General features: G+C 42.2%; 1 protein-coding gene across 4 annotated transcripts in view; it reads right to left on the minus strand.

Moving 5' to 3' along the window:
• si:ch73-105b23.6 (fibrillin-2) overlaps positions 1-13000 on the minus strand; it is a 28546-nt gene extending 15546 nt beyond the window's left edge. For 3 of the 4 annotated variants that reach the window (XM_040140035.1, XM_040140034.1, XM_040140033.1), the window contains exons 1-8: positions 12117-13000; positions 7546-7601; positions 5305-7386; positions 4708-4830; positions 2574-4568; positions 1727-1860; positions 894-1061; positions 514-693 (exon numbers count right to left, since the gene is read on the minus strand). In XM_040140035.1, coding sequence (XP_039995969.1) covers positions 514-693; positions 894-1061; positions 1727-1860; positions 2574-4568; positions 4708-4830; positions 5305-7386; positions 7546-7601; positions 12117-12121 — 4743 coding nt within the window. In that variant the 5' untranslated portion in view covers positions 12122-13000. The remainder of the gene's footprint in view (positions 1-513; positions 694-893; positions 1062-1726; positions 1861-2573; positions 4569-4707; positions 4831-5304; positions 7387-7545; positions 7602-12116) is intronic. The other variant, XM_040140037.1, reaches the window with a different exon arrangement.
• Between the last annotated feature and the right edge of the window lie 2540 nt (positions 13001-15540).

A 15540-nucleotide genomic window follows, 5' to 3' on the forward strand; every position in this document is an offset into this window, starting at 1 on the left:
AAATAACAAATCAGAACTGTTTGAGTTATTAACTTACAATTTACATCAGTCAGTGTATCACTTCCTAACACTACATGGTAACACAATTCCAACTGTAGAACAATAACAAGACCACAACACAGTGCAAAGAGATATACAACAGACAGGTGGCAACAAGTATCACTACACTCTGCATTCAAGCGCTTTAGGATGAACCAACCACAAGATGGCACCAAAGCTAAACACAACAGCATGAGTGTTTCAGGACTGATGACTGAATACCTGCTTTCTTTGAGCTGAGGTTAAAGGGCTCACATTGCTCACAACAGTAGCATTTAGGTAGGACAAGCATGCAAAGAGGCAAAACACTCACTGCTCCATCGGAACTTTCACCAAAACTCAGCACTCAGTAATGCAGCATTCGGCTGACCAATGGTGTAACTTTTGTCACTCGCTGACTCATTCACTCACTCACATTCTTAGTGCTTTTCAGTGTATACATTTGAATGTTTTCAAGATTCAAACAATCTTTACCTCTGAGAGGTTGATCTTCTGGTAGGACACGGGCATCACATTGTCCCAGGTGATCTTGAGGATCCAGGCGGGGGTAAAAGCAGACTTGCTTCTCTGCACCTCAAACTTTGTCACTTCATCTGCAGTACGATTAAACACTATCTGGGAGTAGACATCTGACATGTCCACCTTATGGTATTCCTAAAAGGAAGCGTAATATATTCCACAAATTGCAGCATAAAGTTATTAAATCAACAACTATGAATGGAAGCTTGTTTTGTAGATTGCATCTCTATCAAATACAGACTAAGCCGTTCTGTGTTCCAAGTAAAATCAACGACAAAGTGTCTCTGATTTTAATTTATTCTTTCCACTGAAAAAAAAAAAAGATCACATATAACCTGATAGAGCAGCCGTCCATGGCCAGTGGTGAGGTCAGCATCATCCCAGAACACCGCCAACAGAGCCACATTCATGTTGTCGGGGAAACCACTGGCTAAAGGAGCAGGCAGCAGGTACTGCTCATTCTCAGCGACGGACTGAAACTGGACAAGGCCATTGTCAGAAAACTGAGAAAGGAAAGGAAGAGACAATATCAGACTGTTAGTAAAAAGGTTGACCATCATCTTCTGTCATAAAATCATACCTTTATGGCTAATATTGCAGTAGTTATAGCTATATGTCATATTTATCTATTTTCAAGTCATTTTTTTCATTTATTTATTCTCAATTTCTTTATAAGAGCTGTATGCTTTATTACTGTTCTATCCTTGAGCAAGGCATGTAAGGATCACATATTCTATTGTTAATGCTATATATTCTATACATTGTAGACTGTAGTCATGTATACTATGTGTATAATTGTCTCAACAAAACCACACTCCTTAAGGTTAAGCTGTATGCTGTTATATTCACTGTGATTAACTGTTATCTTCTGATAACGAAGAAGGTTTTGTTTTCATTCCTGTTTGCAGAATATTTCAAAACTTAAAACTTAAAGTTGCTGCACAGCTAGGCCAGAGGCCAAAAAGGAAGTGATTACGTCTCGATGCGGATCAAGGATTTTTAAAAAAAGGATTTCTATTTAATTAATTAATTTCTAATTGTGAAATGTGACATTTGAATCCAGATGGACATTTATAAATATTTTGCAGCCTTGGCAGATGCTGTATGTGCACTCCCATGAGATACTTTTAGTGTTGTAAGATAGTAGTATTGTGCTTAGAAAACTCACATAAACCCTGTCGTATAATTTTCCCATAAAGGGAAAACCCATTGGCGGTGTGATATACGGTGAATTTCCATCTTCTGTGTCCACCTGTACTCCTTTATCACCAACCTCTGATCCAAAAGGGTACAGGTTGCTCTCTATTGAAGAAGCACAGAAGTTAATCAGTAGCAAAACTAAGGATAGCCACATCATATTGTCATCAACTAAACGGACCAGTTTGCTTGCTGCCAGCATGAGCGCTAATTGTTTTAGGCTGTCACTTTCTATTCGAAATTCGAACTACCGTTTGAACTTTGGAAAAAACAAAATAGTTGGTCTGTAATAATCAGTTTAGATTCAAAATTCACAATGCATAATAACAACAGGCTCTTGATCTATCAAATGCATTTTGCCTCATCTGTAAGCCAAGCTAATGTTGTCCTCTTTGCCATAATGCAAACTGAAAAAGTAGAAAGCTGTGCTGAACGCTGTGCTTACACCAAACCAGAAGAAGTAATGTGAGTAGTACCTTTGATTTAACTTAACCTAATTATATTTTCACTCTGATTTTTTTTAAGTTTTTTTTTTCCTTTTAAAAGGGACAGTTGTAGTTTCAAATGGTATCTGCAAATGTTACTAGCTGTACACTTTGTAGGAGCTGAATGATGGGACTTGGTATTTGATGCTATTCTCATTGTGAAAATCTTGTTTCTCCAAAATTGTTTCCACAATATTTTGATGAAATTTACCATTTATACATATGGTACATTATACATTTATACATTCACAGAAGAGGGTGAAGCACACATGCACAAACACAGGAATCAGTGTATGATTATCAAGACACTTAATTAACAAAGACATAGCCAACCCTTTTGAGCCATTCTTCTGCACACTGTGCTGTTTTTGGGACAGGAACAGGTATAAGACCCTAGCAGGTTGGTACAGGATGTTTGCCCAGGGCATGTCATGGGTGACAAACACTCATCCAAGTCCACACATCCTCCTTTTCCAAGACCATTATCTTTGGTGGCATTCCAGCCACGACTGCATGAGCATTTGAAACTTCCTACATGGTTGGAGCAGGTGGCAGCAGAGTGACAAAGCCCATCAACCTGTTGGCATTCATCAAAGTCTACGCACAGCGACCCGATACTTACAAAACCAGGCATACACACACATACAAATGACCCTGGGGTGTTGTGACAGTGAGCGAGAGGGTGGCATGGTTTGGTCAGGGCAACGCACTCATCCACATCTTTGCACCAGGTACCATTTCCAGCGAAGCCAAGGGGGCAGTGGCATGAAAAAGAGCCAGGGGTGTTCCAGCACCGTGCTAAGCGATGGCAGGGTGAAGTCTCACATTCATCGGTGTCCACACATGCCTGTTTCTCCTCGTGATACCCCAGGGGACAAGAGCAGTTGTACGCTCCAGGCAGGTTGGTACACACCTGGTCAAAGCGGCAGGTGGTGTTGACCTTGCATTCATCGATGTCCTCACAGCCCAGGCTAATGGGTTTGTACCCAGGAGAACACAGACAGAAGAATGACCCTGCTGTGTTGTTACATAATGAGTGCTCAGGGCATGGGGTACGATCTTGGTTGTGACACTCATCCACATCCTGACACTCTGTACCATTAAGAATAAACCCCTCATTACAGGGGCAAAGGTAAGACCCAGGGATGTTGACACATATAGAATGGGGCTGACACAATGAAGAGTTGAGTGAGTCTGAGCATTCATCTACATCCATGCACTCTGTCCCATTACTCCAGAATCCTTTGATACATTCACAGTAATATGACCCAATAGCATTCATACATGTCCCATTAGTGCAAAACTCCCCCAGCTTAGTATCCTTGCATTCATCGATGTCCACACACAAGTCATCAACACTGAAAAATCCAGCATCACAAAGACAGAGGTAGCCTCCATTTGTGTTGATGCACATGCTTTGCTCAGGGCAGGTGGAGTTGTCTAGGCACTCATCGATATCCTCACAGTCTGTGTTGGTGCCTTGGTAACCTCCCCAGCACTCACAGTCAAAAGATCCAACTGTGTTTAGGCAGTTTGAGAAATTAGGACACTGGATGAGGCCAAGCGAGCACTCATCTATGTCCAAACACAAGGAGCTGTTGCCTGAGAATCCTGCGTCACAGGTACAGTCATAGCTCCCCTCTATATTAGTACAGGTACTGTTGTCAGGGCAGGTGAAGTTCCCTGTCACACATTCATCCATGTCCTGACAGTGTGTCCCATTGTCTTCAAACCCCTCCCAGCAGTCACAGATGTAGGAGCCGTCAGTGTTGAAGCAGTAGGAGAAGGCATGGCAGACTTCACCTTGTGAATGGTCACATTCATCTACATCCCAGCAATCAGTGCCACTTCCTTCATAACCATCTTTGCACCGGCAGTAGAAGGAACCCTGGTGTGGGCGGCACTCAGCGAGGGGGTGGCAGGCATTACTAGCATTTAGGCAGGTGTCTTGACTCACACACGTGCCCTTGTCATACACCAGGACCAAGATACACGCACATGCATAGGAACCAGGGGTGTTAGTGCATGTCGTGTTGCTGCTACAGGTTGTGGTCAGCTGACATTCATCCACATCTTCACAAACAAAGCCATCGCCATGATATCCATCCAGGCACTGGCAGATGTAGGACCCGTTTGAGTTGAGGCACAAAGCCTGGGCACTGCAGTTGTGTATCAGGGAGGAGTTCTGCTCACACTCATTCACATCCTGGCAGTCAAAGCCACTGCCCTCCATGCCAGGCGGACAGGCGCAGTAGAAAGATCCAGGCGTGTTAGTGCAGCTGGCAACTGGATGGCATCCTCCATTTTGGACTTGGCACTCATCGAAGTCTATAATTTATCCAAAATGGGACAGTGTCAGGGAAACAGCCCCAAATGGTGCTAAAAGAAAGCTCAAAAGAGAGTCCACTTATGGGGGCAAAAAACCAACTGGCGTCATAGATGTTAACAATGAGAATTTGATGCTTACCAGAGCAGTTCTTCCCATCACCTGTGAAGCCGCTGAGACAGAAGCAGGAATGGCTGCCCATTGTGTTGACACACTTGGCAAACTCGCTGCACTCCTGCTGCCCTGTCTCGCACTCGTTCACATCTAGAAGGATGATACAAGAATGGGGAGGGAGGGAGAAAGAGAGGGAGATAACTAGGATCAAGTTACGGATTAACTCTTATTTAGAAGTGACATACAACAAATTTCTTGGTTTAGTGACAGAAATAAAAATGTCAGAATTTTAGAAAAAGAGGTAGCCTCATTATAACTGTACTGTCATGTCAGGTTGAAATGTTTGGAATGAATTATCATCTTCTTTTCTCCAAAACTTACAGCAGATGTTAAAAAAAAGATCAGTAATATTTTGTACGTTCATGGAGTTTATTAACTACTCTTTCAAATAGGTCCCATTTTTGTTTCATTCATTCATTCAGCCGGGCATCATGTTCAGGATTGATTCATATGAATCACTTGACAAATAAGGGACATGGGTAGTAATACAGAGATCTGGAATCAAGCTAGATCAAATACACTTAATGATCTGTTTGAAAATAAGAATGAAAGAACTGTGCTTACCAACACATTGTGTTCCACTGAGAGTGTAGCCTTTTCTGCAGACACAGGAAAACGATCCTGGGATATTCACACACTCCGTTTCATTTTCAGGACAAACGTTTTCCCTCTGGCACTCATCTATGTCAGAACAAGTCAGGCCATTACCCACATAACCCAGGTCACACACACACTGGTATCCAGCGGGTGAACGGTGGCACAGGCCATGACTGTGGCAGGAAGGGTCACACAACGGACTGGGTGGCACACAGGTGTCATTGAAGGCCACTGTACCATTCAAACATGAGCAGACATGAGCACCAGGGGAGTTGATACACTTTGAGAAGGCCGGGCAGATGGTATCAGAGAGGGTGCACTCATCCACATCAAGACAGGAGAAGCCATCACCTTTGAAACCCTGCTCACAGGAGCAGAAGAAGTCTCCTATGACGTTTGTACATACTGCCTGTGGGTGACATGTACCCACCGCAGAACACTCATCAATATCCTCACACTTGCTGCCATTTGCTACAAAACCTCGCTTACAGGTGCAAGTGTGGGACCCGATGGTGTTGAGGCATGTGGCGTTGACATGGCAAGGGTTGTCTTTACACTCATCCATATCAACACAGTCCATGTTGCTGGCTGGGCGGTAGTAACCGACCCGGCAGGGGCACTCATGTGATCCGTCAATATTCTTGCACTCTTCATTCACTCCACATGGATTGTTCAGTTCATTACACTCATTTATATCTTGGCAAAGAGTCCGGTTAACCAAGGTGAAGCCTGGTAGGCACAAGCAAGAGAAGGAACCCTGGTTGTTGACACATGTAGCCTTGTTTCTGCAACCTCCATTATCCACCAGACACTCGTTCACATCATTGCACTGGATCACCCCATCTCCAGAATAACCCACCCGACATGTGCAGTTGTAAGAGCCAGGAAGGTTAATGCAAATTGCATTTGAGTGGCACTGCTTAGCCAACGAGCATTCATCAACATCTACACAGGTGAAGCCATCTCCCCTGTACCCTGCTGCACACTGACAAGAGAAGGAGCCAGGTGAATTTGTGCAGGTTGCAGAGGGGCTGCAGCGGCCTGCCACACACTCATTCACATCATAGCACTTGGAGTCATTGTAGATGAAGCCACTACCACAGTCGCAGTAATATGACCCGCCAGTGTTGACGCAGGTAGTGGAAGAAGGGCAGATGCTGGGTGTTGCACACTCATCAATGTCTTCACACAGTCGTCCATCTCCGACAAAACCGCCCAGACAGGAGCACTCGTAACTCCCCAGCCTGTTGATACAGACAGCATCGGGGTCGCATTGATTGTTTTCATTGCATTCATTTATGTCTGCACATGTCAGCCCATTTCCTACAAAACCACTGTTGCAGGTACACCGGTAGGACCCCATTGTGTTTACACAGTCTGCATATAGACTGCAGATGTTGCTTGCACATTCGTCGATGTCCACACAGCTCTGCCCGTTACTTTCGAAGCCACTGCTGCACGTGCAGTGGTAGGTGCCTGGCAGATTTTTACAGCCTCTGTAGCCAAGTGAGGAAGAACAAACATGAGGAGTCTCTGAACATTCATCTATGTCAAGACACAGGTAGTTTCCGTTGCCCTTGTAGCCAGCATTACAGGTACACACATAGGACCCAGGGTTGTTGATGCAGGTGGCGTTCCAATGGCAGATCCTTTGGTTAGTGCATTCGTTAACATCAGAACATTGGAAGCCATTGCCCCCGAAGCCGACTTTACACCGGCACCGTCGCCCTCCCTCGAAGTTAGTACAGAGAGCATTGGCGTGGCAACCTCCATTCTCTTTTTGGCACTCGTCGATGTCCTGGCAGTTGGTGCCGTCTCCAACATATCCGTTGCGGCAGACACAGCTGTAGCTGCCCAGAGTGTTGTTGCAGCGGGCCTTTGAGTGACAGCCATGCAGGCCACTCTGACATTCATCGATGTCGTTGCACAACAGACCATCGCCCTGGTAGCCCATGCGGCACACACAGGTGAAGTTGTTTTTGACCTTCAGACACTCTGCTTGAGGATGGCACTTGCTGCCTGCTGCCTCGCAGTCTCTCAGGTCAGCAACTGAAAAGAACAAGGGTAAGAGAAAAGAGCTTGAGATATATTTAATCTGATTATCTGTCAACTTTTTTTTTTAAATGTTTAAGGAGCATATGTAATTTGATGTCTACTGTCTGTGTGTTAGATAAAAACAGTAATGATGGTTAATGGAAGGTAGGGTACCTGCACTGCAGTATTCCAGCACCGCAAACAGACTTATCAGCCACAGGAGTGGAAACCTGTGAGTGCCAAGAAAATCATGAGAATCGGCTATTACCCTTTAGAGTCATACTCCTAATAATAATAATTCTCTGTTTTCCAGAAACATAGTGGGCATCCTAGATGTTTTTTTTTTTTATCTCTGTAACTAAATAAGGGGAGAGGTACAAGAAAGAAGACCAACTCAGTCTTTGTGAAGGTAAGGAGTCATGAGTTTCATCCACTTCGTGTTTGCTTTAGCAATCTATCAAAAATGAAGCATATATTTTCAAACAACATGCAGTGGTGTCAATTTTGAGGATTATGTAGTGATTCATCACATGACGTCTGAAATTTTATCAACCTCTGCTCTTTAAAAAGGAAGTAAAGTCTTGATTTAACCTAACTGCAGGGTGTGTGTTACCTTCCTTACTGTACTTCGTGTTGCCACAGCCTACTTTCAGCCTACTGGACCAATGGTTGGGTGACTATTGTTATGGTTTGTGTAACACAGATAAACCTATTGTCTTATCCTGACCCAAAGAGGTCATATACTGTCATTCTCACTTGCTTATCCAACATGGCAATTCATTCCTTCCAGTTAATGTTTTGTAATTTTTTAGTTAGTCCAGTTAGGTAGTTAGTTTTTAGTCCATTCAACAGTATGTTTATCTCAATTTAAAGTTGGAATAAAATTTCTCACCTTTTTGTCATTAAATACTGGTAATTCACTGCCCATATAATAGAGGTTCTATTAACACATTCTGTAAAAAAATGTTATTTTCTTTGCATATTTTCTTTGATTGATTCATCAAAATTTTTTACGTTCATCTCAAGATGAATGGAAGGGAGTTCCTATGAGTCATTTATGCATTAAAGTGAATGTTCCTTCAAAAATAACAATTTTCCTATCATTCTCTCAACCTCCTCACTTTAGTCCAAACTGTACATTTTGAACATTACAGAAAAAAAAAAAGTTGTTTTTTTGGTTTGGTCTTGGGTTTTTTTGTTTTTGTTTTTGTTTTTGTCCAAAAGTCCAATAATTATTTCTGTATGTACTACTTTTTCCAAACTTGTTCAGTGCCACCAACAGTGTCTGCAGTAAACAGTGGTACTGCATGTCTAAATGATCCAGTTAGGTTGTAAATGTAAACGGTGAAGTCAGATTTTTACCTCATAACAAATGTGACATTTTGACTAACTTTTAAGTGTACCAAATTTAGCCAATGAGAATACATGTCAATACATTTCTTCATTCAATCTCTGCCGCACAAATAAGCTCTGTATGACTTTGTCTCTAAAACACCAAACAATCAGCTTTAGTTTCAGGGTCAGTTTTGTTGTTAGTGAGTTGAACATGTGAAAAATTACATTTTACTACTTTGAATCTCAGAAAAAAAAAATTTTCACTGTGCTCATTAAGACAGCAAGACCTTTTCCCCGTTTGTGAGAGAGCACAACTGAACTGTTTAGGTCCAAGGTCCAATCATTTGATGTAAGAATTATTGATGTATGCTACATAAAGAGACTGGAATAATCACTCTCTGCTGCTACGGTTCGCCTGGGAAAGACTGAAATAAAGTTGTATTCAAGGTGTTCTGGGTTAACTGCTGTCTAACCAGACACACCAAGCCCCCCCCCCACACACACACACACACACAAAATGCTCTACACAGTGTTTACCAGTCATCTCACCATTTTTTTTTTTTTTTTTTTTTTTTTTACAGACAATAGTTCAAGGAAGCAGTTGAGCTGAATCATGAGGATTATGAAAGGAAAAACAACAATCCTTGTTTGTTCTGATTGGGTTTCCATCTAAATGTCAATATTCCCTTCGGGCAATATAGGGCTATTGTCTGTTTCTCAGTGGAAGGTTCTGGATGGACAGTGAGATTGCCGAGGCAGACTTCCATTACATAAATCCAGGACTGTCTACTTTCAATCATATCAAGCCTCCCTGAGGGCCTGCAACAGGGACAAAGTTGGGTATGACAGGAGTCATCATCTCCATCCCCAGCTGCAACATTTATTGCCATTTGAAACGTGAGCAAATGGCCACTGTCAATCTTTTTTTTTTTTTTTTTTGAAAATAACAATGCTTTAAGCGTTTTACAATTCTGCTGTTTTCCATTTTACTCTATAACACTTAGCCTTTCCCTAAACAGAACTCATCTATCATTTATTCTTTACTTTAATAGTTTGTGAAACTGCTTCTTTGCTTGCTTGCAGAGTCAGATGAGAAGAGCTCTCATATCTGTCCATTAAATATGAAGTTTCAGCCAGCAGCTGGTTAGCTTAGCTGAGCTTAAAGACTGGAAACAGGGGGAAACAGCTAGCCTGCCTCCATCAAAAGGTATGGAAAAAAAAAAAAAAGTTGTTTTTTTGGTTTGGTCTTGGGTTTTTTTGTTTTTGTTTTTGTTTTTGTCCAAAAGTCCAATAATTATTTCTGTATGTACTACTTTTTCCAAACTTGTTCAGTGCCACCAACAGTGTCTGCAGTAAACAGTGGTACTGCATGTCTAAATGATCCAGTTAGGTTGTAAATGTAAACGGTGAAGTCAGATTTTTACCTCATAACAAATGTGACATTTTGACTAACTTTTAAGTGTACCAAATGTAGCCAATGAGAATACATGTCAATACATTTCTTCATTCAATCTCTGCCGCACAAATAAGCTCTGTATGACTTTGTCTCTAAAACACCAAACAATCAGCTTTAGTTTCAGGGTCAGTTTTGTTGTTAGTGAGTTGAACATGTGAAAAATTACATTTTACTACTTTGAATCTCAGAAAAAAAAATTTTTTCACTGTGCTCATTAAGACAGCAAGACCTTTTCCCCGTTTGTGAGAGAGCACAACTGAACTGTTTAGGTCCAAGGTCCAATCATTTGATGTAAGAATTATTGATGTATGCTACATAAAGAGACTGGAATAATCACTCTCTGCTGCTACGGTTCGCCTGGGAAAGACTGAAATAAAGTTGTATTCAAGGTGTTCTGGGTTAACTGCTGTCTAACCAGACACACCAAGCCCCCCCCCCACACACACACACACACACAAAATGCTCTACACAGTGTTTACCAGTCATCTCACCATTTTTTTTTTTTTTTTTTTTTTTTACAGACAATAGTTCAAGGAAGCAGTTGAGCTGAATCATGAGGATTATGAAAGGAAAAACAACAATCCTTGTTTGTTCTGATTGGGTTTCCATCTAAATGTCAATATTCCCTTCGGGCAATATAGGGCTATTGTCTGTTTCTCAGTGGAAGGTTCTGGATGGACAGTGAGATTGCCGAGGCAGACTCCCATTACATAAATCCAGGACTGTCTACTTTCAATCATATCAAGCCTCCCTGAGGGCCTGCAACAGGGACAAAGTTGGGTATGACAGGAGTCATCATCTCCATCCCCAGCTGCAACATTTATTGCCATTTGAAACGTGAGCAAATGGCCACTGTCAATCTTTTTTTTTTTTTTTTTGAAAATAACAATGCTTTAAGCGTTTTACAATTCTGCTGTTTTCCATTTTACTCTATAACACTTAGCCTTTCCCTAAACAGAACTCATCTATCATTTATTCTTTACTTTAATAGTTTGTGAAACTGCTTCTTTGCTTGCTTGCAGAGTCAGATGAGAAGAGCTCTCATATCTGTCCATTAAATATGAAGTTTCAGCCAGCAGCTGGTTAGCTTAGCTGAGCTTAAAGACTGGAAACAGGGGGAAACAGCTAGCCTGCCTCCATCAAAAGGTATGGAAAAAAAAAAAGCCCACCAGCACCTCTAAAGCTTTCTAATTAACATATTACTGTCTATCTCATCTGTTTTGTACTACTAACATACAGTATGTATTCAATGCATATAAGAGTTTAAGAGTTTATTGTCCTGCTTTTAGGCTCTATTCTCTTATTTTATTCAGTTTGTTAATGTATATTACTTGTCTTTTTTTATAACAAACTATTGTATTTCTTACCTACCTCCTTTGTTTTTGTGTTTCATGCGACTTGGCTGCAGTTTCACTTTGGGATTAACAAAGTACTTTATGTAATAAATCCATTGGTAAATAGAATAAATAAAATTATTTTGTACATAACTAAACAATTAAACAAAGCTAACAATTATACACATACTGACAAAGGAGAAAAATATGAAAGTCTCTTATAAAAACGTATTAATGTCTTGTTTTGTTACCCTTCAAATCTTTTAAATAATAATAATAATAACATGGTAAACAATGAATAACAAAATCCCATAGGTAAGAGACAATAATACATGTTTTTTAGGTTAAACTTAACAGGGTATTACTGACAAAACTATTTCATGAACTGATCCATGTAACAATGGATGAACTATTTTTTTTTGTGTCCAAAAAAGGCCTTTGTGCTTTAATAGTATAAAAACTGACCATGAAACAATTATTAACAAAAATATCAAGAAATATAAAGGGGTCATCGGGTCAGGGTCACATGAAATGGATGAATGATAAGAAAATCAGATCATATAAACAAGAAGGACATAAAAAGAAAAGTGCAGAATACAGTAGCAGAGATTTTCACTTACCGCATATTGCCCCGTCACCTGGTGGGCTTTGAGTCTTTCGTGGGGGAAAAAGTGCGGACTCCCCTCCTCTGGCTCCCTCTCCTTCTCTCTTCGTCTTTCTCAAAAGAGTCGAACCTCTGTCATCAAGCTGCCTCGTTCCTTCTCCTCCACCTCTGCCTTGATACCTCCACCCCTGGGACTTGGGACAATGGCCCACCTCACTGTACCATGCACTGCCCTGACATCTTAAACCTCTGGGAAGGGGAACACCCATATTCCCCTGCTTAACAATACAATAAGTGGACCAGTCCCCTAAGGCCTTCATTTGTCCTCTTCACTGTAGACAAGAAGACAGGAAACCAAAATGACTTTGATTCACCTGTTCATCTGGGGAGAAAGGGATTTGGACCATTTTAGTATCTAGTATTTTACTGTGTGAGTCTTCTGTGTTCGTCAGTGATATCATGTGTGGAAGGTGCACGTTACAAACATGTGGATCATATTACAATCACCACTGACACCAGTATCACAACTTGAGTTTGCTCAAACCATTTAGACCATTAAAACCACCTTTTTCAGGAGCCAGCAAACTGCTAAAAGCTGCATGTGTTTGCTTCTGGTTTAACCTCTGTTGGCTAATAAATGTGAACTGAACAGACTTGACTCCTACAGCCTTTGCAGTGACTGCTATCTACAGTATTGTCCTAGGTGGTGAACGTCATTCATCCATTCATGACATGAATATAAGATAAAACAAACCAAAAGGTCTAAATATTTGATCTTGTTCTGTTATTCCAAGGTAAATTCTATTATCTAATTTTAGGTTTCATTAAATCCGTCTTTTCAAGCAGTCACATGGTGGACCTGCCATGCTGTGTACAGAATATGACAAAGAGTAATAAATCCTTGGCAGCGGCTACTGGACAAATAAGGCAGTTACTGATACTCAGCGGGTTTATGAGCTTGGTCCACAGGCAGGAAGAGTTGGACTGTTTTTAATGGCCTGTCGTTAAGATTTACATATCTGATCACTTGGGCCTGTGCAATTGTTTTCCTTTGCTACACTTGACATTTTAGTCACAAGGCTTACGCTCTGGGTTTTATGTTGCTTATCAGTCGGTGGCTGTGACAAGCAGTTTCGATTCTGCACTGGCCGGGGGGGCGCCATCAATAGAAGCAGCTAATAAATAAATAAATGTTAAAAAAAAAAGGTATTATTAAAGGTGTAGTTTTATCTCTTATTGTCACAAGTAGCAGAGGAACCCACATGCACGACACAAAGCTCAGAGTTCAGAAACAAAAGTGAGTTTCTTGCTAACTCAGCTGAGAGATTAGACGAATGAGAGGGGGGTTTTGAGCAAGGGGCTGTGGAAAGTGGGCAGCAGGCAGAGAGTGAGCTGTGGGCGGGGGCAGGGAAGGCGAATGTCCTGAAAGCAGAACAGGCAGACAGGAAAGGAGAGGGAGCTGTGTGGTGAACAAGCGACGCAGCCGTCTTGTGAAGGAGAAGGAGTAGATGAGCAGACAGGCAGGTGGGGTTTAGAGGGCTGTGGGCTGGTAAGGCAAGCAGGGGGGTCTGGAGCGTGGCACTCTGAAGAGAGCTGGCAGGCAAGCGGGCGAGTAGTGGTCCTGAAAAAGAGGAGACAAATGTTAACGGTCAGCCTGAGCAGCCTGTACCAGACGGGTGAAATCAACAACCTGGCGAAGAGTGGCTGTAGGAGCGGGGGATATATACTGCGCGTTTGATGAGCTGATGAACTGCAGGTGAACTGCAGGTGTTCTGGCTGATTGGCAACAGGGGGGTGAGAGAGAGGGAGAGAGGGAGAGGGAGGAGCGCCACGCCCCAGACACAGACACACACACACACACACACAAAGAGACAGACTGGGGAGAGACAGAAAACACGGGGAAAGGGAAACACTAGAAACACGAGGGAAAAAACTGGAGTCACAGCATAGACCCTGAAACCTATAGATGACAAGGCTGTCTCCCCCTGCTTTCAGTCTTTCTGCTAAACCACCTCCTGGCTCCAGCTCTAAACATAACACAGACATGAGTCAATCTTCTCATCTAACTCTTGGCAAGAAAGCAAACAAGTCTATTTCCCAAATGTCAAACGATTCCTTTAGAATTTGTCCCTGTCCACATCGATTTGGCGATTCAGAGAGAGCTGAGATACTCACATGCAAAGTTCAGATTTCTGTATTTCAAAAGTTCGAGATGGCCCCCAGGGAACCTAGCCTCCAGAATCATGATTCTAGGCAATCTAGAAGCCAATATAATGAGGCTGCCATCTATAGAAATACAGAATAGTTTCAGATTAGCTGTTCTAAAAATGCATAGGTGTACATACCACCACAAACTCTGAACAAGCACTTAACATGCATTGGTAAATATGCATGTCGATGCTTCTGGCTTGACATTTGGTCGTTTTTTAAAGGATGTAAGGTGCTGGAAGATCATCTTATGGAATAGGCCTATGCCCAGTCTACATCCCTCACTCCCAGCAGACACTTGGACTTGTTGTAAGAGGAAAAGCACAGGTGCCATCAACAATGGCTCTGATTTATTAAAGTTGCATTCAACTCAAAGCAGAGGAGCAGTGTTTGTTGAGAATTACACAAGCAGATGTTAAAGGTCTGAAAAGAAACATTGGTCATTGCACATTTTATCTGAGTCCCAAATCCATACTACATACAGATTCTTAGCAGGGTTGATGTATTTAGTATGTTCACAGTGAATCAAGCATCCTAAAAAAATCTGTATATAATATACTTAATTGTGTAACTTATAATTAAAGACTGAACTCTTAGTCATCCAATCAATGTCTCCATCACATTTCAACATCCAAAACGTCTCCTCATCTCTCACCCGAACCAAGCTCGCAAGAAACGGGGGGGTTCGTGTTTAATGACCAGCTATCGTCCCAGTAGTGCTGCTTTGCTCGATATATCATAAAACAAACCAGGCCTTAGCTGACTCAGCATGCCACCCGACTCTGGGTACAGGCCATGGTTATAGCTTGCCTCAGCTACTGCACTGCCCTTGTAGTGGGCCTCCCCTCATGCAGAGTGAGACCCTTTATAGACAGTCTGGAAGGCAGCGGCGCCTCTGGTTTTCGATCAACCTACATGTCCCTCCGCCGCTCATTGGCCTCCACTGGCTACCCATGGCTGCCCGAATCAAATTCAGCGTGAGTTCTGGGTCTGCACCCTTCTACTTGAACTAAATCATACAGGCTTATGCTCCTTCTCGGCCAGTGCGTACGTCCATGGAACGTCATCTGGCATTTGCCATCCTTGCACACGCGGCAATCACAGTCCTGACTGTTCTAATTTGTGGTTCCCCGATGGTGGAACGAGCTACCAAATGTTATCACAGCGGGGGCGCCCCTCTCTGACTTCAAGAATCTCTCAAAGACTCATCTCTTCCGAGAGCACCACCTCTC

The sequence above is a fragment of the Xiphias gladius genome, chromosome 11, assembly GCF_016859285.1.
Source record: "Xiphias gladius isolate SHS-SW01 ecotype Sanya breed wild chromosome 11, ASM1685928v1, whole genome shotgun sequence".
NCBI classification, from domain to species: Eukaryota; Metazoa; Chordata; class Actinopteri; order Istiophoriformes; family Xiphiidae; genus Xiphias; species Xiphias gladius.